The 24313-nt window shown below is 49.0% G+C and overlaps 1 protein-coding gene across 16 annotated transcripts in view; it reads left to right on the forward strand.

Moving 5' to 3' along the window:
• The window catches only part of LOC116950239 (nuclear receptor corepressor 1-like), a 69746-nt gene that overhangs the window by 4735 nt on the left and 40698 nt on the right, over positions 1-24313 (forward strand). For 15 of the 16 annotated variants that reach the window (XM_032967872.2, XM_032967879.2, XM_032967887.2 and 12 more), the window contains exons 2-9: positions 9217-9500; positions 9995-10098; positions 11523-11697; positions 15262-15444; positions 17976-18089; positions 21284-21340; positions 22155-22207; positions 23546-23612. In XM_032967872.2, coding sequence (XP_032823763.2) covers positions 9393-9500; positions 9995-10098; positions 11523-11697; positions 15262-15444; positions 17976-18089; positions 21284-21340; positions 22155-22207; positions 23546-23612 — 861 coding nt within the window. In that variant the 5' untranslated portion in view covers positions 9217-9392. Of the gene's footprint in view, positions 1-453; positions 5152-9216; positions 9501-9994; positions 10099-11522; positions 11698-15261; positions 15445-17975; positions 18090-21283; positions 21341-22154; positions 22208-23545; positions 23613-24313 lie in introns of those variants that run through there. The other variant, XM_076072520.1, reaches the window with a different exon arrangement.

Genomic DNA, 24313 nt, shown 5'->3' on the forward strand with positions numbered 1-24313 from the left:
TCCAACAATGATAAGAATTAATAATGGCTCTGGAAACCAGTTTATCTGTGCTTGGAGTAAGTAAAAGGGCCATTATTTTACAATCATTGTTTAATTTATTGGATTTCACAGACATCTGACTTGTGATCCAGTGCTCTGGAGTCCAGGGTTGGTGGATAACATAGATTTGTGGTGCCCCCCCAACCCCCCCAACCCCCCCCCCCCCAAACATCTCAAGTGTGGGATCCTCTCGAAATGTTTTGCTGCGTTTTGGCGGTGACGAACGCCGTCGTGAGACGTCACGCATCCTGCTGCAAGCCAGGCCGGGAGTGAGAGTGGTGCGCGTACATGTGTACGTGCGTGCGTCCCGAAGCCTTTGCGCTCATAATGTTTGTGGCTTCGACGGAAAGGCAGTCGCCTAGCAACACCCGGGCCATGGCACAAGCAGGCGGGCGTGGGAGGCGGGCGGGTGGGTGGGTTGCGCCATTATTTATTTTATTCCCTTGTAAACAATGCGACACTTCTCAACACCATATCCATACACATCTCGAGCACTTAGGGCTGTTGTGTTTATAACAACGCCTCGAGGCTCTGAATGTAATGATAACTGCAAAACGGTATTCCACGAAGAGCTGGGATAACGCGCCGCGTTAGGTTTTAATAAAATGTATAAGAATGCACATTGCCTGGCTTACATGTCCAGCTCGCTGCTGTAGAGTGCGTACACATAAGAGTAATCTCTTAGAAACATCATTCCTGTGTTTTTGGATTTCCTGGTGGAAAAATAGAACGGGGGGGCCCATTAAATGTAGGCCAGGCGATGAAATAATGGCTCGGAGAGCACGGGTGAATTGTGAGGGCAAGCCACAGGGTGGGTACCCTCGTCCCCGTGTCAACCTCGTAAAGGAGGCCTGGATGTGCAGGGTGTGTACTGTGAGCGTTGGTGTTGGACTGGTGAAGGAGGACGGTGCGTGCGCTGTGTGTGTTCGTATCGGTCTGAAGGAGGACTGTCTGTGCGGAGTCGTGAGGTGGGTCTGGTAGAGGACAAAGGGGTGTGCGCTGTGTGTTTGGTGTGGGTCTGAAGGAGTGTAGCTGTGTGCCTGGTGAATGAGAGTGGGTGTGCTCTGTGTGTTGGTGTTAGACCAGTGCTGGGTGTGCGTTGTGAGTGTTGGTGTGGGTCTGATGAAGTCGACAAGGTGTGCGCTCTTTGAGTGTTGCTGTGGGGCCGGTGAAGGAGAGTGGTTGTGCCCTGTGTGTTGGTGTGAGACCAGTGAAGGAAGACTGGGTGTGCGTTGTGAGTGTTAGTGTGGGTCTGATGAAGTAGACACGGTGTATGCTCTTTGAGTGTTGCTGTGGGGCGGGTGAAGGAGAGTGGGTGTGCCCTGTGTGTTGGTGTGAGACCGGTGAAGGGAGACTGGGTGTGTGCTGTGAGTGTCGGTGTGGGTCTGATGAAGGGGAGAGGTTATTTTCTGTGATTGTTGGGTGATCAAGGAGAACAGGGGTGTGTGTTGGGTGATCAAGGAGAACAGGGGTGTGTGTTGGGTGATGAAGCAGACCGTGTGTGTTGAGTGTTGGGTGGTAATGAAAACGGTGTGTTATGAGTGTTTATGTGTATCTGGTGAAGAGGACAGGGTGTGTATTCTGAGTGTCGATGTAGGTTTCAATGAAGTAGAGAGGTTCTGTGCTGTGAGTGTTGATGTGGAACCAGTGACGGAGCCAGGGTATGTGTTTCTATTGTCGGCATTGGTTCGATGAAGGAGACGGTGTGTAATGTGAGTTTTGGGAAGCATATGTGCTATGAGTGACTGGTAAAGGAAAAATGGTGTGTGCTGGGGTTTTGGTGTGGGTGCGATGCGAGTGGATGGTTAAGGATCCGGTGTGTATTTTGAGTCTTGAGATAGTGAAAGAGACATGGTGTGTGTTGAGTGTTTTGTGGTAAAACAGACGAGGTGTGTGCTCTGAATGTTATAGTGACGGAGACTGCACTCTTAATGTCGCTGTGGTAAAGGAGACGGTGTGTGCTGTCGTGGTGTGGCTCCAGTAAAAGAGACCAGGGGAGCTCTGGTGTGAATCTTGGTGTGGGCCTAGTTAATAAAGGGCCCTATGCAAGTGGACCTTTTGACCCAATACACTAGAAACCGTTTTACAACATTACTTGTTGCTGAAATGTTTTTTTTTCTCCAGTTGCTGTGGTTGTAAAATGTATGTCCAAACTCCAAATTGTGTGTACTCGAGGCTTTAATTGAGTTAATGTTGTGTTTGAAATAGAGACATTATGCTGTATTTTGTACTCATCCATTGGTGATTGGTCCAAAGGGAACTCTGGGGAGCCCAGGTATTGTCTGTGAAGTCATGGGTCTGCTGAAATGTGGGAAACTATCTCGGTTTCAAATTATTCACGAATAAGTTAAATGAAAACAGTGTTCCTATGAACTACGGGATAGCTCATTTAAATGTTTTATTTTTTGTTATTGTCCACAAGCGACTAGGATTTCCCCAGGAATGGAGCCGTGGCAAGTGTATTGTTGTGATGTCTGTGGCCATGCTGCTGGACCGGTTTGGTGAAGGTGCGAGCGAGTCGGCGGGTGGTAGGCTGGGGTGCGACGCACGAGGTTTACGTGCGCGTACGCACGCCGCTTGTAGCCACATCCTCCTCTGTGAAGAGCGGCGGCGCACCTCGGTAGTGCATGCAACACACCGCGCACTTCTACACCAGATGTGGCATGATACTAGCACCAGCAGCAGTAACGTTTGTTTTTTTGCCATGTGCGAGGCCTGCCTTTTGCAGTGCATGACTTAATGGGGCCATTCCGTGTGTTTGCATTGCAGCATTAGCCATTTTTAATAGTTCTGTATACAGTCATCATGTTTATGTATCCAAACGCACAAAAAATACGGTGCTGTCCTTTCTGCCTAAGATATTGACCGTTGAGTTATTGCCAACAAACGACACGGCCAGACTTTAGCGCTCACATCCTTTGTTTTACAGCCGTTGTATTATTTCCCTACTGGTACCAATGATTTAGGCTTTGTTAAAAAATTTTGTACGTGTTTTGTCTTTCCCCAAATTGGTTGCCCTAATTGTGCTATGTCATAGAGCAATGCATCACGCCATGTTGGAGAATGGTCCACTCCATGTGTTCAAGGACTGTTTTCCTGACATCCCTTCAAGTAACCTCTGATCCACACATTAGGGGGCAGCGCTTTCCCTCCCACTCTACTGCACAGTAGTATTTGTCACATAATAGTCAAAACCGGTGTTAATAATTCTCAGGGGTGGTATTTAGCAACTTTTCGAAACCAAATTTAATGTGGTAGTTTTTTTGTGTGTGTGCAGTTATTGGTGGTCGGGTGGAGACTATCAACTCCTTACACTTGAGAACCCGGTGTAATCGCGTGCAGGTTGTCTGGATTCAATCCCAGCGTCTGAGCAGAGCCATCTCAGCATGGTGATCTCTGAGCCACCTGGGTACCTGTAATTACGGAATAATAATGTTTAATTATCCTCCCTCTTGCCACTGTCTGTCGTCTTGCCTTTAATGGAAAAATACAATCAATGCAGTGATAGACTTGTGTCCGTTTCGTGACGCTCTACTAGTTTCGGGGTTACTTGATTACTGTACGACTATTTATGGGTCTGGCGTCAGAAACACCGACGGATAAAAAAACATTAAAACGTGGCCATTAGCGACCGCTATGCGAGGGTCTGCGGGGGCCGTGGTGGTGTGAAAGGCCCTCTCGAGTGGCCGCATCTCCCGTGGAGGAGAGAGCCCCGAGCGGGTGCAAGCATCACGCCACACGCGTCACACACGCACGCCACCACTGCGCCACCTCGCCATCATCCCCACATTCGTTAACCCCTAATTAACCGTGCTTCCAGTGAAATGGATGAGGTGGTTGTAGAGTCTTCTAAGCTTGCAGATGATAAACATTAGGTAATTAGTGATTGAACCCACCCACGATTGTATGAATTTTAATATTGCTGCAGTCACAGTGATTCCAGAATTGATTATTTTTGTCTCTATTGCACTGGCATTCGTATTGTCTATCTCTCAGCTGAATGGTAGTATGTGCTTACAATTTGTGTACATTTGAAAAATGGAAAGTATTTTATTTGTGTGAGTTGACTGCCTGCATTGTGATCATGAGTCAATTTCTAACCAGATTAATTGTCCCACGCATAACAAATATCCTCACAGCTCATTACCGACTTAGCAGCATTTATTAACAATACTGTAATGCGTCTTGTGTAATTTCATTATTTTCCCAATTTAGAACGAATGACCTCGTCACAGTGGGACAGCGCACTTGTGCTGCATGTTGCATTGGTGCAACGGTGTGTTTAAGCAGAGGAAAAGCAAAGCGCCTACAGTGCTGCTGCTACTGCTGCTGCATTAGCCTCGAATAGGCCCTTGGCCTGACCTCCTGTACCGTGGAGTTGCGCTGTTTCGCTTAATCGATTATTATTTCCGATGAGCGCGCGTTGTAGGAGCGGGAGCTCGGTGGCACCGTGGTTCGCACGGTGTTGTGTGAGCCCCCCGGGCCAGGTGGCCCAGCAGTGTCTATGGGGAGCCTGTGAGCGTGTACCCGCTTATCTTTCGTGCAGCATCTGTGCTGATAATGCCGCCTCCTGGTGATAGGGCGGCAGCAGACAGCGTCCTTCCGTTAACTGTTAATGTTGCAGATGTTCTGTCTCTACATTTTTCCTAAATGACAACCATCAGTCTTCCGACACGGCAAGAAGGACCTGGGTTCAGTTCCCAACTCAGGCGCTTCCTGCTTTGCCAGAAGACTGACGTCTGTGCGTGGATTAATAGGTGCTCCATCCGTCCGAATTGAAATATTACCAGGCACAGTTACGCATTTCACTTACGCCTGCATAGACCCCGAGTTCGTGTGAGAGTGTTTCGTATTGGCGTGGGTTACGAGCTTCTGCGAGAAGGCTCATTATTAGCGTGTGGGGTCGCTTGCAAGAGCCGGGATCAGCCATATTAGCGGCGACGACGCGGTGGTCACGCCGGGTGCATCGCTGACGTTTGCTCCCGAGAGAGACCGTGCACGGCGCTCGCCGTAACCGCGTGTGACGCACCGCAGTGTCGTTCGTGACTGAGCGTGCACGCTCGGCGCCGCCGCCGCCACCGCCGTGGGCAGCCTGAATAGCCGGCGCTTGTGGTGAGTGCGGAAACGCTGTTTTTTTTTCCCCTCTCGTCTTTCAGCCGTGTGGCCTCGCGGAGTTGGGTTTTCTTATTTTACCCGGAGACTTAATTGCAGTGAGAGCGTAATAAGAAAGGGTGGTTTTGTGACGGTGGGCAGGGTTCACTTTAGGTGAAGGCGGTTGTCGTGACTGTGAATATATTTTTTTATATATATACACGAGGAGGGAACAATTACAGCGGTTTGCTGTTAGAGGTACTTACCCGTTTGTTATAACCAGTACAGTATTGGCATGTGTGTGTTTTTCTTAGCCGGTCAAGGAAAACACTGCTTGGTTTAATAAAACCTACAGTTGTTACAATAGTTTTTTTTTATCCTCATGACCGTTAACTAAAATAAAAAAAATGCAGCAAAATAGACGATCACGGGTTTGCCGCACGTCTACATCAACACACACACAACATGTTTACCTGTTAACTATGAAACGAAGGGAGCTGCCCCAGTGGTTTCTACGTATGCATGTTTAACTTCTTCCACACCGTCCGTAGTCAACCGTGCTAATTGGAGGTGCGATATGGTGGTTAGTAGCACACTGGACAATCCATAATTCCACCGTTCAACTCCATCTCTCGGCGTAGCAGTGAAAACAATTGGCTGTGATTCTGAAATCCGTGCATTCATCATGACTAACATTCCCCTGGCAGCAGTTACCCATTCCTGATTGTCGGAAACCGGTAATCAATGGTGAAAATGGTTGCCGGTTTACCGGTTTCAGTTCAACAACCCTAATGAAACCCACACATGATTTGTATCATGCCGCTGGTTAGGGTGGGGGGATTGAGAGAGGATGCGTTGTGAATGGTGAAACGTCTGACACAAATACATAGATCCCCAGTGTAGCCTTAACAGACTGTTGGGGAAAGTGCTGTTAGTGGCCAGCACCACGCCCGACCGCTTTTGTCTCCCCAGTGGCGTTGTTTATTACACACCGCACTAAGTACTAATTTGAGGCTGAGTCGACCTAGGAGAGGTGTTGGCCTTGAGCGGGAATCGAACTCGGGTCACCGGGTTCATAACGCAGCACTCTTAACCGCTACACTACCGCTCTCCACAACTTCTGATACACACATACACGCATTTGCACAGTACGTGTGGTGATATGTTGTGAATATTACTCTATGTATGTGGGGGTACGCAGATGAGCTATTTCAAGTCAGGGGAACCCCACCCCCTAGGAAATGTGTCAGGCTCCCCGTGACCAAATAATTTCAACGATAAATGTGACTTTAACTTCGCCTTAAGCAGCCACGCCTGATGATAGGTTGTGAAAACCCCGGCTGGGAGGTTTCTGCTCCGAACCCTGTAGACTGCAGATGGAAACATGGAGAAGTTTTCTAATCCGCTACGGTTTGATTGATAGATTTTTAGAAACCTTATTGGGCCCTTGGCGTTTTTGGCTGGGTAGTTTTGTCTGATGTTTGAGGCCGAGGTGCATTCCGTCGGAATATGCGATGCCTCGCTTTTGTGTGGTCACCCAGAGTGCGTTGCGCGCATTGGGAGTGCATGCGGGTCGTCTCGCGTGGCCGTGTGGCCATGTTGAGTGTGTGGTGTGACTGTCGAGTGTGTAGGGTGTGGCCACTTGGAGGGTGCGGTGTGGCTGTGAGTGCGTGTGTGTGTGTGTGTATTCTTTGTTGAATGTGTGTGGTCTGGACATGTGGAGTGTATGTGATGTGAGTGCGTGGTATGGAGACGGCGTAGTATGGCTGTGTTGAGTGCGTGCGTGTATTCTTTGTTGAATGTGTGTGGTCTGGACATGTGGAGTGTATGTGGCTGTGTTGAGTGTGTGTTGTGGGGCGTTTTGAGTATGTGTGTTGTAGCTTTGTTGATTGTGGGGTGTGGCCAAGTTTGGTGCGGCTGTGTTGATGTGTGGTTTAGTCATGTTGAGTGTCAATCTAGATTTGATCATCTAGTAGAGCATGTTGAATGTGTCTGTCGAGTGTGTGTGGTGTTGCTTTGTTAAATGTGTAGAGTGTGGCCATGTCGAATGTTTGAAGTTTGTCAGCGCATTCATATCGTACAGAATGTTTAATGTGTACATGTGGATTCCGTGTTGTGTTTACATTGATTTTGGTGCGCTTGTGTGTATTGTATGTGGCCATGTTCAGTGTTTGTGGTGCGTGTGTATTGAGTGCGGGAAGTCGTTTTGAAGGTGTGACTGTGTGTTCAATGTGTGTTCGTGTCGAGTGCATCACTGTTTTGAATCTACATCGTCTTTGTGTTGAATGTGCATGGTGTGTGTTTGTGTGTGTTAAGTGTTTGGTGAGTGTGTGGCGTCCCTGGCCATGGCTCGGCTGCGTTGCTGTGAGACCACTGCGTGTGCGTCACCCATTGGGGCCGTGTGAACGCAGTCGGCAAGCAGCCACGTAAAAATGCTCGTGCCGTGACTGCGGAGATGGCTGCTCTGGCCTGGCCCTGTCGCCCCGCGTTTGTGAACCGAGCCTGTGACTTGAATCCTTGGCATGCAGGCAATGGTATTCATTGCTGACCTGCTCAGGCGCACGGATCACACTAATCGGAAGCAAAGCATTGCTTATTTATGCGTTTCTTGGGAAGCCTTTTTAAATCCTTTATGGGGTAGCTGCCCACAGCTCGTTAATGAATACCGGGCAGGTGCACCTTGGCTTTTGCACGTTACACTGTACGGTGTCGCACTGTACGATGAGCGGCTGCTGTCGTTTGCTGGCAGTGAGTAAACAAGCCCCACGTTACATAAAGTAGGTCACGGTGGGATTGGATAATCGGAAGTGCTTGTGTCTTTTCCTGGTAGCTGTGTGGCAGATGTGTGCACCTATAAATAGGCTGCCCTTTGTTGTTTCTGGAAAACAGACATTTGCAATTTGGTGTGAGTGCCTGCAGAACGACAGCCTGCATCTTGCGCGATACCCCGTACGTTGCGTCAATAATTATCATGTGCACGTCATTTATCCGTCAAGGAAAGCATCACAAAGTCTTAAAGCTCTCTTTCAGCTGGGTCCCGCATTTTTGACTTTTGGCCAGTTTCTTTTTAAGGTGCGTTGGCACCTTGGCTTCATACAGAATATGCTCTGTGGGGGACTAAAGGCATGAGGAATTCTACACTCATGCAATGATTTGTGACAGATTTAATCTATTCTGTATTTCTAAGTAACCTGGAGTTGAGCCAATGACTAAATAACCTTGGATGCACCAGATCTCGTCAGGTATCTGAAGCTAAGCAGGTTTGAGCCTGGGTGGTGCTTGGATGGGTGGCCACAGGTGTTATAGGTTGTGGGGCTGTGCCATCAACAGAGGGCATTGCTACATAATCTGTTCTATTTTACGAGGCTCCATCGTATATGCTAGGCCTTCAACCCTCACTGACCAGCGTGGTGAAGTATGGTCATTAACCTCCACGACCCACGTGGAGTTGAGGAGGCCCTTATCCAGCGTGTATTTATTTATGATTATTATAACGGTTCTCCCAGGAAAGTCTCAAGACGTTTTTCCAGGAGGGATTGATAAAAGGGCTGTACATGTATGGGTGGATTGTGCGTTTTTTGTCTAAATCATCAACATTTCACACTGCGAGCTTTGCCAGCTGCAGTGTTTAGGGAGCTGGCAGACCCGTGTCCGCATGGTGCGTGCGATCGTTTTCCCGTACGGGTGTTTCAGTGTCGCCGCTTTGCGTTGGAGTGTGTCCATTTGCGAGGCCGCTCGTGGCAGTGGCACGCGGTGGCGGAATTTGACATAGCGGCGTGAGCATCGATCACCGACGGATTATAGAACGCACTCATTTCACTTGGCTTACCATCACCGTGCATCGTTGGAAGTTTAGTCACTTGCTATCCTGTCCCGTTGTTTCTTGAACCGTGATGTGCATTGCGGGGGATTTGTAAGGCATCGTGGGTAGCAGAGATGGTCGTGGTTCTACCTCCCCGGGGGAGAGTCGCACTCGCGAGTAGTCCGTGAGCCACGGGGTTGATCGGTACTGCCTGGGCTGGAGAATGGCACGAGTATACACCACTCATGGGTCCCGTGCGGTTGTATTGCTCCCCCCCACTCCAGGTGCCACCACAGAGGAGGAGGAGCGGGTGGTGAGCTGCTTCGCCGTGCGCATAGGGGGGGTGGGCTCTCGTGCAAACACCTTTGGCCACCTGGACTTGGTGGCTGAGCGTGCTAGCACCCGGCCCACTACCCCCACCCCCGGCACGGCCCCGGCACAAGGCGCTTTCCAAGCAGTCATGTCGGGCTCGGCTTTTCCTCCGTCGCAAGCTGGCTTCGCCGCTGAGCCCGGACGCTACCCCACCGCCTCCCTCCAGTATGGATACCAAGCAACGCGGCAGCCACAGGTGTGTGACCTCGCGCGGGCAGTGTCGCCCTTCTCCTTCCTCCACCCACCCGTTCCTCCCGCGCTTTTCGGCTTGTCGCCACGTTTCGGCATCCTCACCTGCAGACCGTGCCCAGCGCGCGATTGTGCGAATACGGATCAGCCCGTCAACCTCACCGCCGTGAACCACTGGGAACTTTAAAAGTGTATCTGAGGCATTGAAGCTGTCTGCCTATCAACGGAAGCACTTTCACTGAGCAACTGATTGGGACGGAGGCTTATAAGTTGCTATTCATCCAGTCATGCAGAGAGAGAAGTGTTCTCACGTGTGGCACTTTTGTGAAGCTGTACGTGATATTTTGTCACCTCTTCTACATGTTCTTGCTGTTGTTGACACCAGGTTCCTGGTGTTTGTTGCTGTTGTTGACGGGTGAGGAGATGTATGTTGCCATGATGACGCTACGCTACCGTGCATGTACACCTCTTGTTCTCTGCGTCTGTGCTACGCATGTACAGGAGTACAGCGCTGCTGATTACCGGGTGCACGCTCAGGATTTCGGCTCGCCACAACAGAGACGGCGGCCGTCCCTCCTCACCGAGTACCAACCGAGCGGAGAGAGGTGCGGGGGCTCGGTGGGGCGGAGAGGTGGGGGGGCATAACAATCTTTCAAAGGGGGTGCATCTGTACTGGGGGACCCAAGCGCAGGGAGGCTCCCAAAAATTACCAAAAATTTTTTTTCTATCAAGTGATCATTTGGTGCATAAATACAGCATCAGTGTAAACAACGCACAGGGATCAACCTGAGATTGGTTTCCCAATGAATGAATGCACCTGATGAACAAAGAGCAAATGAATATGGTGAATAATTGAGTATAAGACTGTTAAATACAAGTTAATTATGGCGATAGTGGATGGAAAGGGTTGGGGGCCCCTGGCCAACATTATACTGTAACTGGCCCCAAATATGTCTCGATGGCCCTGGTCATAATACTTGCGTTGAATCGTGCGTGTGAGAATTGATTAATTTGTGCAAATGACACGCTCTTGTTACCGTAAGGACAGGGTTCTGCAGCTGGCACCCTGTGAGCCAGATGTGGCCTTGAAGGAGGGCTTTGGGATTCGCCCGCTGAGCTATAGTTTACTGAGAGATAGAGCTCGCAGAAACAGAAATGTAAATTTTGGAAATGGGAGGTAAACGAAATGGAAATGAGAGAGCTGCAGAGAAGCCATGATGACAAGTGAGGTAAACAGGAAAGAGAGAGAGGACAGACCTGGAAATCACGTGTACAGATGTTGAGACCATGCGACTTCATAACATCTGTCCATGTTACATGTGATGTCACGTGACCCACCAGCAGACAGGCCATGTGAGGTTATGTGGCTCGCCAACAAATATAGTAAGGAACCCTGCATTAGGATAACAAAATGAATGTGGCACAACAACGAAGACGGGTCAAACGGGAACAGGATGAACAAGACGAAACAGAATCAATTCACTTGATGATACTCAAAATGTGACATTTTAATGATTCACCACATGAATAGGTCTGGCATTGCTGGAGGCTGCATGTCTTGTTGGCACGCTTTCAATCATTCGTCCCTCTACTTTCCTATGGATGGACTCAAGGGAAAGTGAATGTGTATTCTGGTACTTGCCGCTGTTTCATCATCTTGGTGATGCTCACGTTACGTGTGTGTGTGTGTGTGTGCGCGTGTCATGCAGTGGCTTTCCTCCCTACACTAGTGGGGAGCAGTAGTGTAGCGGTTAACGTGCTGCACTACGAATCCAGCGACCGGAGTTCGATTCCCGCTCACGGCCAAGAATGACGATTATCTGAACCAGTCCTGGACCTCCCCTAGGTCGACTCAGCCTCAAATTAGTACCTGGTGTGGTGTGTAAACATCGTCACTGGAGTGTGGTGTAGTGCTGGTCACCCACCCCCTCGTGTGCCGTGCTGGCATTCATAGGTGCTCGCTAACGGGACTTGCCCCAACAGTCTGTTAAGGCCATACGGGGGGGATCTTTGTCTTTGTTTTTTGCAGCGGCAGGCCTCCCTACGCTGGCCAGGTCGGCACTGTGCAGGACACCGACAACCTCGACATGAAGAGGCCTCGGCTGGAGCAGCCGCAAGGCCAGGAGGCGGCCATGCAGCGCAGCACGCTGCTGCCCCCGACGCAGCCCGCGCTCGACGGAACGGCCACCAGCGTCGTCAGGAAGGTGAGGGGCATCGTCATTGAGGCGTGCGGGGAAACTGAGAGTACCGACAAGCGAGGGTTGTCTTGCGCCCGAGGTTGCGGGGGCACAGAGGCCTTTCAAATCTTAAATCCAGCCATGTAGGGCAGGGCCTGGGAACCTTTTTCTGACTGAGGGCCGAATAGGGCTTTCGCATACCTTTGCGGGCCTCGCATGAACGCACAGCTTATTATTTAAAATAACGTGAAAAATAATTAGCCCTCACCCTTACAGGTGATTTAGCGTGCAAACGTTATAAACGCAATGTTGCTAGGTTAAAGTATTCCTCTCCTTGTACCCGATTTGTGTGGCACAGATGCAGTAATTGATAAATATTGTTCGCGACCTATTTAAATGTTGTAGGCCTCATTTGAGAAGTGAGGTTGAGGGTCTTTTTTGGCCCATGGACCATAGATTCCCCACACTGGTTATAGGGAGATACCTTTAGCTGTAAGGAACGGTGAGGCTCTCTTTGAGAAGTAATTACATTTTCAACCCTTTGTCAATCTACTGCTGGATGAAGGCCTTCTCGTGCCGATTCGGTCATGGGGTTGGTTTGACCATCTCCGCATTGAGCCATGTGGGGAGGTGAAGTAGTTGGCGGGGGGGGGTGAGAGAGAGCCAGGGCTGGTTCTCATATCACTCACTGGTGACGTTAGCCATGGCAGGGATTGCAGCTCTTGCCGAGTTCACGTCGCAACGTGCTACACTCCGAACCTCCAGTGGTTAGCGCTGTGCTCTGTAATGTCGTAGTTTCTCTCGCCGTTGGGGTATTTTTGTAATTTCTCTGAAATGTTCACAACAGAGAAATTGCACTGAAGACTGAAATGTCAATTTTCTAAATTCAGAGGTGCCGGGTGCACATAAAATATTGAAACGTGCAGCATGTGATATCATCCGGTTTTAAACTTTTAAAACGAAATTCGACACAGACAGTTTTGAATCGTTAACTTTTTTAAGTTTACATTTTCCATGACTGCTGGATATTACTGCTAAAGAAAATCCCCCAGTGTGGTTCTTTTGATCTTGCAAAATTCATCTGACTTCTCGTGAACCTGGCTTTTGGTGGAACATCACAACGTATCAGTGTCATTCAGAGTTGCTTTTGGGGAAAATGAGAATAATGTGTCAGCGCTTTTGATGTGAAGCAGCCATGCCCCACGTATGTTCCTAATATCCCAGTAAAAGCATGATTCATCAGTTAAAAGAGGACAAATACTGTACATACAGAAACAACTCTTGTGGTTTTATTATCTGTGATTCCTAACATCTGCCAGATGTGTCCGATCCACGTTTATTCCCCTTAACTGAGATTTCACAAATAAGGGAAGGACTCGTGTAATGATACCAAAATCTTATCGCGATGGACGGTCTGCAGAGCAAGGATGTGGATAGCGAGGCACTAAATTAATATTATCCATGGTTATTTGCAGATAATAAAAATGTATGATGATGATGATGGGTGGTTGTGATGACGACGATGGATGAAGATGATAGTCATCGCTGCCTTTGGCAATTAAAAAACCGCTGCTGCTGCCAGTCGCTGGTTCAATGGTGGAGCCAGGATTTTCAGGTAGGGGGGGCAACCCCTCCAGCAATGAAAAATGATAGGAGTTGTTAGTAAGTAAGGAGTTGTTAGTAAGTAAGAACTTGTCCCTTGCTTTTTATTCGACGCGTGTGCGGCGATCGCAGCCATCGATCGAGGGTCGAATTCGAACCCCGTTGTGTGATCGGCATCGCGCTCGCTGAAGGTGAATGGCTCCAGGGAAGTCGTGTACTGTATACGCAACTGCGCACAATTCTGTGAGTCACTTATAACTGCTTTGCCGTTACTTATTGCCAATTATGGACTCGGACTATTGTCCTTTCATCTCATAGAGTCCCTGGCACATAATAATATGCTACACAGTGGCAGTGGGGGTCGCAAAATGCCGATTTATCTTCAAATATATAAAAGGCAAAGTTGTGAATATGTGTCTGTTTAAAATGTTTAGCGTACTTCCCGACATGCAAGAAACTTGAAATTTGCCACGTGGGTACTTTCCAGACTGTACACCATGCAAAAATTATAAAAATAAATAGTTTTTTTTAGGGGGGGTGGAGCTCAATAATGCATATATTTCTTGCACGGCAAGTGAGCTGTGACGTCAAATCTGTCACGTGACCCTCGCTTGTGGAAGCGTAACGCATTGTAGTGTAGCGGTTAGCGCGCCACGCTATGAACCCAGCGACCCGAGTTCGATTCCCGCTCACGGCCACCACCGATGACGATTATTTTAACCGGTTCTGGGCCTCCCCTAAGTCGACTCAGCCTCAAACGAGTAACTGCTGTGGTGTGTCAATATCGCCACTGGGGAGACAAAGGCGGCCGGGCGTGCTGCTGGCCACCCACCCCCTTGTTACTAATAAACCCCGATCGAAATCCCAAATTTCGATCGGATCATTGGGGGGGGGGGGGGGGGGCACGTGCCACCCCACCCCCCCACTTCCTCCGCCAGTGCCGCAGTTGGTGATTGACGGTGATAAGGATAAAGGTCGCTGCTCGGCTCTTGCCTTGAGGTTGTTCTGGGCTGAGGGCTACGTACTTAGCAGTAGAGGGCATTCCAGCAATATACATTGCTGTATTGTGCCCCAATGGCACATGGTGTGGGGTATCCTTCATCCAGCAGTGGATTGTTAAAGGGTGGGCAATGTGTAACATAAATATATTGACCATCAACCACCCACACTGACCAGCGTGGTGAAGTATGGTCAATCAATCCCCATGACTGACACGGCTTGGGAGAGGTCTTCATCAAGCAGTGGAGCCTGAAGCTACGAAGCCGGCGAGTTTGGATGATCACCGCCGGCGCTCGCAAGACAAGACTGATTAAACTCAAATTAATTTAAAATATAATTTAAAACTTAAACAAAATAAAAATCTGAAACACGTTCTATTTTTTTGTTTGCAGTGGAGCACATGGTGACTTGTCCAACACGTTGAACCACAGGAGTATTGTGCGGAGTGAAACAAATCAGAGATGGATATTTATTTTATTATGTGATGCATGTAGAAACGCTTCACCCATTAAATTCATTCTCATGGATACGGTACGTGCATCGAGTTGTGCTTGTACGAATGCATTATTTTATAAACATTATACGTCAACGTTGCACGCTTGCGAATGGAGCGATTGAGACCGTACAAACATTTAATTGTGTTGCGTTGGGGATGGTGGCGAAGTATGGGTGGGGGCGAACCACTACTGACATACTGCCTGGGCTCGATGTCATCTGGGTTTGTCCACATCAACGACCCAGAAAAAATCTGCATCTGGCATATACCGCATTCATTTTATGTCTCACTGTGGCTACTCGGTCACATGCCACCTACTCTAGTCTTCCTGCTTCCTGGAAAATATTCATTGATAAATGAATTCCTCACTGCTGCGCATACACCTCGCAACTGCTAATGCTGCAGGAGAAGTTACCGTCTGTGCCAGTGCGGAACCTGACCTGGACGGGTGCGCGCAATGTCTTGTTCCCCCCTTCCCCGTGCTCCTCCGTCAGGAGGCGCTGTTCACCGGGAAGGTTGAGCCGGTGTCTCCGCCAGCAGCCCCGATGGCACTCACGGAGGACGCGGACACTTCCCCGTCCAAGCTCTCCAAGGAGGAGCTGCTGCAGAGCATGGACCGCGTGGACCGCGAGATCGCCAAGGTGGAGCAGCAGATCGCCAAGCTGCGCAAGAAGCAGGTGCGTGGGCGAGAGGAGACGGCGCGGGAAGCCGTGCTGTCGCACGGTAAATCCGACATGCGCTGGGCACTGGTGACGTAGCTCGTGAGTGTGCCGGAAATGCAACTGCAGTGGCGTCCACGGCCCGAGAGGGCCTCGGTGCCAGGCTACGAAGAGGGGACAATTGGACACGGAGCCCCGTCCCATCCCATGCCAACCACACCACTGCTGGGCATCACTATAATGGGCAATGCAAGCTCCCAGCCTCTGGGTTTTTTTTCTCCCAGTTATATTCCCGTTGTGTGCACTGTCATGTTTACATGTGGAATTCTTACTGCGAGAAGTGCACCACACTGTTGTAATATGATGACCCCAGAAGAGGATGTCACCATAGGCACTTAACAGGCCTCTATATCGTCATTAGCAGTTTCAGAAGTAGCACTTCGATGTCTGCTTCTGTGGGCTGTAACATGGAAGATGGTTGCACTGCTCTGCGAGAGATGAAAATGTATTATTTGTCTCGTGATTTGATGCTGATAGCAAACGAGGGATAACATTTGGGGAAAAGACTGAAAACAAATCTTAAAACGTAATATGCAATCTCGCATGTTTGTTGTGGAGGTTTGCAGTTTGATTCTGTAGGTCTTACCTGTTATTACTGCCGGTGTATTAACCATAACACGCGCCGTTTGCTTGATTGTGGACGTTAAAGATCCCGTGACGTCATTCGAAGTAGGCCATTGTGGACCGTCGACACGGTCCAAATTCAGGAAATTCTAAACATTACCCACAATTTACTCGATTTTTATTACAGATACAGTGAGGGAAAAAAGTATTTGATCCCCTGCTGATTTTGTACGTTTGCCCACTGACAATGAAATGATCAGTCTATAATTTTAATGGTAGGTTTATTTGAACAGTGAGAGACAGAATAACAACAAAAAAATCCAGAAAAACGCATGTCAAAAATATTATAAATTGATTTGCATTTTAATGAGGGAAATAAGTATTTGACCCCTCTGCAAAACATGACTTAGTACTTGGTGGCAAAACCCTTGTTGGCAATCACAGAGGTCAGACGTTTTTTGTAGTTGGCCACCAGGTTTGCACACATCTCAGGATGGATTTTGTCCCACTCCTCTTTGCAGATCTTCTCCAAGTCATTAAGGTTTCGAGGCTGACGTTTGGCAACTCGAACCTTCAGCTCCCTCCACAGATTTTCTATGGGATTAAGGTCTGGAGACTGGCTAGGCCATTCCAAGACCTTAATGTGTTTCTTCTTGAGCCACTTCTTTGTTGCCTTGGCCGTGTGTTTTGGGTCATTGTCATGCTGGAATACCCATCCACGACCCATTTTCAATGCCCTGGCTGAGGGAAGGAGGTTCTCACCCAAGATTTGACGGTACATGGCCCCGTCCATCGTCCCTTTGATGCGGTGAAGTTGTCCTGTCCCCTTAGCAGAAAAATACCCCCAAAGCATAATGTTTCCACCTCCATGTTTGACGGTGGGGATGGTGTTCTTGGGGTCATAGGCAGCATTCCTCCTCCTCCAAACACGGCGAGTTGAGTTGATGCCAAAGAGCTCCATTTTGGTCTCATCTGACCACAACACTTTCACCCAGTTGTCCTCTGAATCATTCAGATGTTCATTGGCAAACTTCAGACGGGCATGTATTGTGCTTTCTTGAGCAGGGAGACCTTGCAGGCGCTGCAGAATTTCAGTCCTTCACGGCGTAGTGTGTTACCAATTGTTTTCTTGGTGACTATGGTCCCAGCTGCCTTGAGATCATTGACAAGATCTTCCCGTGTAGTTTTGGGCTGATTCCTCACCGTTCTCATCATCATTGCAACTCCACGAGGTGAGATCTTGCATGGAGCCCCAGGCCGAGGGAGATTGACAGTTATTTTGTGTTTCTTCCATTTGCGAATAATCGCACCAACTGTTGTCACCTTCTCACCAAGCTGCTTGGCAATGGTCTTGTAGCCCATTCCAGCCTTGTGTACGTCTACAATCTTGTCCCTGACATCCTTGGAGAGCTCTTTGGTCTTGGCCATGGTGGAGAGTTTGGAATCTGATTGATTGCTTCTGTGGACAGGTGTCTTTTATACAGGTAACAAGCTGAGATTAGGAGCACTCCCTTTAAGAGTGTGCTCCTAATCTCAGCTCGTTACCTGTATAAAAGACACCTGGGAGCCAGAAATCTTTCTGATTGAGAGGGGGTCAAATATTTATTTCCCTCATTAAAATGCAAATCAATTTCTAACAGTTTTTTTCATGCGTTTTTCTTGATGTTTTTGTTGTTATTCTGTCTCTCACTGTTCAAATAAACCTAACATTAAAATTATAGACTGATCATTTCTTTGTCAGTGGGTAAACGTACAAAATCAGCAGGGGATCAAATACTTTTTTCCCTCACTCTAGTAACATCGCCCCCTATTGGGAAGCGACTGCAGGCTATGTCTGCGAAACATAGCGCCTTTTGATAATTTTACTGTTTATATAAGTGTTCGGCGACTTATGTGCGTGTCCTGGGCGCGTGTGTGGATCACAGCAACAGCTGGAGGAGGAGGCGGCAAAGTCTCCCGAGCCGGAGAAGCCCGTGTCTCCTCCGCCCATGGAGTCGAAGCACCGCAGCATCGTGCAGATCATCTACGACGAGAACCGCGTACGTAAAACGTTCGGCCACAGCCTCTGCTCGGGGACTCGTCGATCATTCTCCCGCATTCGCTTGTTCGACGCTTAGATTGATGCCCATGCTCAGGGCGCGTGGATTGAGTGGTACGTATGCAAAGCAGTCGTGTTTGGTTCATGACACAGTTGTCTTTCTGCCTCTAAAAATGCATTCTCTATGCACTTTATTTTACTGAAGGCTAATTCATGTTTGGGACAAATGAGACATTGTTAAACGATATAGACGGTACGAACAAGACTGGCGACGCACGTGTGTATGTTGAACTTTTTTCGCAGCGTACGTAGCCGACCATGCTAATCGGAGGTGTGGTACCGGCAGTACAAATTAAACGGTTGAAATGCTACGAATGAGACAAAAGGGACAAATCACTTTCCCCCAGCCATATGTGTCATTGTTTCCCAGCCCTTGTTCAATCTTGTGATCCCAATTGAATAATTTGTGGCATACACAATGGCCACATCGTTTCGAATGTTGCCATGGGATCTTTGATGGCCACTGAAGCAGACGGCGCATTTGTGTGGTTACTACACCTGAACCTTTGCGACCCCGCGACTGCTGGTCCATGTCACCGTCCGCGTTGCAAACGCATTGTTTGCCAGCTCTGAGCGTAGTGTCTTGCCCGTGGTTTCACATTGATACGCGTATCCCTGTAGTGTGGCAAAAAGGACTTTTTGATGCTGGTAAAACCTGTGTAGATGCTCGGGTATGAATCGAGTTACTCTGAGCAACTGCTTTGTGTTTCCATGGCTCATTATCTGCGACTTGTAGCTTTCACTCACTGGGCTCTTGCTTGTAGCCGAGTGCCGATTGGGAAGGTGGCCCTGTGCACATTGCTCAGGGTGATTTGTCTGAAGTGTTTGGAATTTCATTGGACAGGTCGTGGTGGGGCAGTTGTAATTCACGCGTTGTGCCCTCTGCTTACACCACCAGCCAGTTGTAAGCACCAGTCAGTGATTATTTCCCCCCCCCCCCCCAATTGAATTGCACCAAGTGTTACAGAAAATAACGTCGTACATTCCTGCAGATGTGGCTTTTTTACACGGAGGTGCCTCCCATTGTCAGCGTTATTATTTGATGTTGTATTGTGTTTGACCCACACAGTGCAACCACTGCTGTGTACGTGAGCTGTCATGTTCGAGCTGTAGTGTGCATGAGCAGTGGTGCGTGCCAGCCGTGTTGTACAATTGTCATGTTGTATCGTGTGTGAGCCGCATGCTGTGTCAGTGTTGCCGTGTGTGAGCTTTGTGGTGTGGAGTCGGTGATCGGTGCTGTGTGTGTGAGTGAGTAGTACATTGTGCGAGCACTGACGTGCTGTGTGGTGGTGTGTCAGCACTGTGGTGCGAGTGATGTAATGCATGTGTGTTGGTGTAAGTTGTGTGTAGTGTAAGTAGTGTGTGTGAGCAATGTGGTGTGTGAGTATTGAGGTGTGAATAGTGTGGTGTGTGAGTATTGTGGGGTCTGTGAGTGGTGTGGTCATGTGGGTATGTGAGCTGTTCGGTGTGTGACCAGCATGGTGAGTGCCATGTTGCCATGGTTACTGTGGCGCGTGTGGGTGTGTGTTCACTGCAATTATTCCTGTGGGTGGTTCACATTTTTTCGATTTTGGCTTTATTTGTGAGTTCTTGATTCACCAGCTGCTGCTTGTGATGCGCAACTTTTTCATTCCAAGCCGAGGAAACTTCCCAATATTCACCTAGGGCGACCATTTTCCAAAATTTAATTAAGCTGCCCTGAATCAGCATTGTCTTTCTCTATGTTAATTAAAATCATCTCGACTTCCTGCTTTTACGATCAAATGAGTAGAGAGATTTTCGCTTGTTCGTTGGTGGTCTGTACCAGGAGTTGGCCGTCGATGTGGAATGATTAAGTGTGCGCCTCAGTGGGAGTGCGTTGGGTTTGTGCGGAGCTTGCAGAGTGGGCGTTGGGCCCTGGGCGACCGGCTGGCCGGCACTGCCACTGGCTCGGCTGGGAAGAGTGTTGCCCACTCACGGCTCCGTTAGCACGTGACCTTGGCGTGGGGAGGGCTTTGCGCGACCGCCCAGAATCGTCACAATGCAGAGTCGCGATCGTTTTCAGCCTTTTCGCGAATTTGGCGCCTCTAGTGGAGAGGGAGAGGGCACAAGTCAGTGCATTATTTGTAGGTTAAAGGAATACTTTGTACGTTCACAGTGCATGCATCAAATCGTAACAATTGCTTCTTGTGCATTATATATATTTAGTGAAATGAAGTGACCCTTGCAACCACTAGAGGAGCTATATTTATAGGAATGGTTAAACAGAACAAATTATAATTATTCTTGATGTGAATCGTGGCTGTGGAATGGGCTATTACATGTGTACAGAACAACCTTGTAATTAGCCACGATCGATCCGCCGGGTTTAAGCGCAGGTCTTAGAACTCATGGGGGAAAGGTGAATCATGTTATTTGCACACCGCAACCTTCATCCGCTGGTCGTGGTTAACTGTTGCCGCTGCTGCTACTGCTTCCCCCCCACATTTACAAACCCAGGCGACGTTTACAAACATGGGTGTGTTTACCAGAGCCGCTACAGGCTATATTACACATGCATCAGTGATCATGCATGAGTGTAAATGGATTACTTGTGTAGAGAAGAGCCCCGCTGTGAGGTGACGTTAACAATATTCTGATGCTCGTGACCAGGGTTAACTTCCCAATTACAACCGACAACCGCACCCCCCCCTACTAACCTCCACATACGATCGTCTACCACTCATGGCCGGCGCAGCACTCATGCCTGGGCTCAGTCAGCAACGTCACCGGAGCGTGCAAAACATGTTCTTTCCAGGAAACCTTTCATTAAAGCTGGGAATCCAGCAGGAGAGGTTGCTTAGCCGCCCTTCTGCGACGCATTCGAGCTGCAGGAGTGAGCGGGTGCCGGTTCAGTTTTGCGCGACGGGCACGTACAAATGCATAGACTGCGATTAAAGCAAGAGAAGATTTTGCGACGAGCACAGTTTACTGAGGAACAGCGGTTGGAGATTTCCAATTTTTTCGTGAAAATATAGTTGACGTTATTTTTGGAGGAAAAACCAGTGGTGGGGGGGGGGGAGTGGGGTGTGTTTGCTGTTAAATAATCGATGATTGTGTAAAGCGATGCGCAGTCGACTTTTGTGCTGATACCGCTGCACTTTGTTTCATTTGCAGAAAAAGGCAGAAGCTGCTCACAAGATCCTTGAGGGCCTGGGACCGAAGCTCGAGCTGGTAAGCGCGCGGCGTCTCTTGCGCGGGAAGCCGCTGTCCCCTCGATCCCCAGGAATGAAAGGTGGACGCGCCATTCACGATGCACGAGTCTTATCCCGCCGTCGCTGGGTTTCGGCGCGGCCAGATGTGACCGTTGCACAACGTACACTCGCGCCCAGAGATTGCATCAAACACGAGAGCCGTGTTTTGTGCGATCTGAAGTGTGGTGGAGCTCGTGTTTTTGTATAGCAGGGAGGAACCGCCACGCGCTCCTACCACCTTCGTGATCTGTTGCTGGGAACATAGTTTCTGCCTTGCATCGATCATCTTATTACGATGATCGATAAGATGATCGATTGGGCCAGAGAGAGTGAAGGCAGCCGTAAAAAGTAGCCCCCGAGATTCTTGCGTTTTTGTTGAGAAGCCTCATTAGCGTCGGGCGGAATGCGGGCGGTTAGCCGTCATCCCAGTCCATCTCGCTCTGGCTCTTGCTCCCTCCTTCAGGTTTGAAGTGAGTTTTGTTTAAATAGGTGATCACCGAGGAGAGTCTCATTTGCACGCATCACCTAGGTCACCAAAAGTACAAAAGCAAGACAAGTAAAACAAAGTACAGCAATGAAGAAAAAATATTCAAACAATGAACAAAAATGCTTTGCACGTGAGGAATCGAAAGTGTTGCAAGCCTAAATAATTTTTCATATCAAGGTTAAATATTAAATTCCCTGCATTGCAATCGGGTGGTGGCGGGTTTAACGACACGATCTAACCCAAAAAAAAACCTGTATTATATGGTGACTGTTGAAACTAATACGCCCACCCGATTTTCTTTGTACAGCCCCTATACAACCAACCGTCGGATACCGTGGTCTACCATGAAAACATCAAAACGTAAGCGGCCCGTCAGTTGGCGGTGCTGACTTTGGTGCTGAGCTTGAGAACAGGCACAGGACACAAACCGTGTCATGAATTGTGAATGCTGCTTCATCCAGTTGTGGGTTCTTGTACTCTGTGTGTGTGTGCGTATGGTGGAGAGCGGTAGTGTAGTGGTTAGCACGCTGCGCTACGAACCCGGCAACCCGAGTTCGATTTCTGCTCATTGGCCAACACCAATGACGATTATCTGAACGGGTCCTGGGCATCCCCTAGGTCGACTCAGCCTCTAATGAGTACCTGTTGCGGTGTGTAAACATCGCCAGTTGGGAGACAAAGGCGGCCGAGCGTGGTGCTGGCCACCCACCCCCTTGTGTGCGCCCCAACAGTCTGCAGTCACGAAAGCTTTAAATCGAAATTTAAGTCTGTTCAGGCTGTACGGGGGATATTTTTTTGTATGGGTACATGTGTACGTATGTGTGTGCATGTATTTTTGTGTGGGGGCGATATGTAGTGGTTAGTGCGCTGCGCTATGAACTCAGCGACCCAAGTTCATGACCCAAGTTCAATTCCCACTCGCAGCCAACACTATTGACTATTATCTGAACGGCTCCAAGGCTTCCCTTATGTTGACTCTGCCTTTAATATGTACCTGGTGCTATGTGCAAACATCGAAGGCGGTGCAGCATGGTGCTGACCACCGACCCCCTCGCGTACTATGCTGGCCTTCATAGATTCTTGCGAACAGCACTTGCCCCAAACGTCTGTTAAGGCTATATGGGGGATCTTTGTTGCGTATGTTTGTGTGTGGGTTTTTGTGTTTGTGTGTGGGTATGTGTGTGCACCTAGCATGGCACAAACGCCATGATGCCGCCACTTAGTGGCGAGCGGTTGTTGTATATGTGTACGCGTATTTGCGTGCTTTTGTGTAATCGTTTGAAGGGCTGGACCGCTGGACCGTTTCATTGTTCGATCTTTGAGCAGCGTGTGTAATCTCTGCAGGGTAATGTTGTATGAATGATAATGAGATTAGTCCCTATTGAATCCCCACTGAAAATTTGGGTCAGGGATAGTGGGGATAATGTAATTTTTGGATTTGAAAACATTAATAATTGTTATTACTGTTTCCGAAAATTTTGTAAATAGACTAACGTGGGTTTGTAGAGGCAGCTGACGTGCGGGGGACGTAGGCTTCCAGTCATGTTGAGCGCTCGGTGACTCAGCAGTTGTTTTTCCGCGTCGCCCATGGGGTCACATGCCGCACAAATGAGCGCAACGAGACGAGGAGGCCGTGCGGTGACCGCGCTCTGTGGCTGAAGGAGACGTGTGCGACAATGCCTCGTCTTTCCGTTCCAGAAATCAGATAATGAGAAAGAAGCTCATCCTGTACTTCAAGAGGAGGAACCACGCACGAAAGCAGAGGGTGAGTCGAGCGAACGACGGCACGGATTCTTGTGATTATCGGACACCACGATGTCACGCGTGTACCCCGTGTGTCGGCGTATCTTACACCTTCACTGTCGGTTTGAGTTGGGGGCTGCGCGTGGCCCTCAACTAAGCCTGTCTGCCTCGCACCTGAGCATTGCTGGAGCATTGTTTGAACGGCCCTGCTCAATATTATATTCTTGTCCTGATGCTTTCATACCTGCGTGGCTCCTCCTCCAGTCTCCCCACCCCTTCCCTCCAGTTGAAGGGAAGTGGTTCGTATTTTTTTACAAGGTTTAATTAATGTAAACCTGGGTTAGGTTTACTGTCCCAAGCTAAAACAAACGTCACTATTTCCTGCTGGTTTTTTTTTTTTACAAAATTGGTGACCTAAGTGAGAAACGCCGTTGACCACGCGTCTCTCTTTCACATTGACCCGTCGGAGACACCGCTGGTTCCTAGAGTGCCCTGGATGAAAGCGCAAGGCTGCCCTTGCTAAGGGAGCCGCGCGGCCCGGTTGGTGCTGGTTTGGCCCGGTAAGGCTCCTGTGGGAACCTCGGCCGATCACACTTGGCCGGTTCGCTTTCCCGGTGGTCCCAGAAACTTAGCTTGTTTAGAGGTCAATGGCCGTGGCCCTGGGGTCATCGGTAAATGCATCGAATGCGCTAAACCGGGAGCGACCGCTGGACCGCGGGCCGC

Source organism: Petromyzon marinus, chromosome 38 (assembly GCF_048934315.1).
Source record: "Petromyzon marinus isolate PM22_M1 ecotype Great Lakes invasive population chromosome 38, UKy_Petmar_22M1.pri1.0, whole genome shotgun sequence".
In the NCBI taxonomy this organism is placed as follows: domain Eukaryota; kingdom Metazoa; phylum Chordata; class Hyperoartia; order Petromyzontiformes; family Petromyzontidae; genus Petromyzon; species Petromyzon marinus.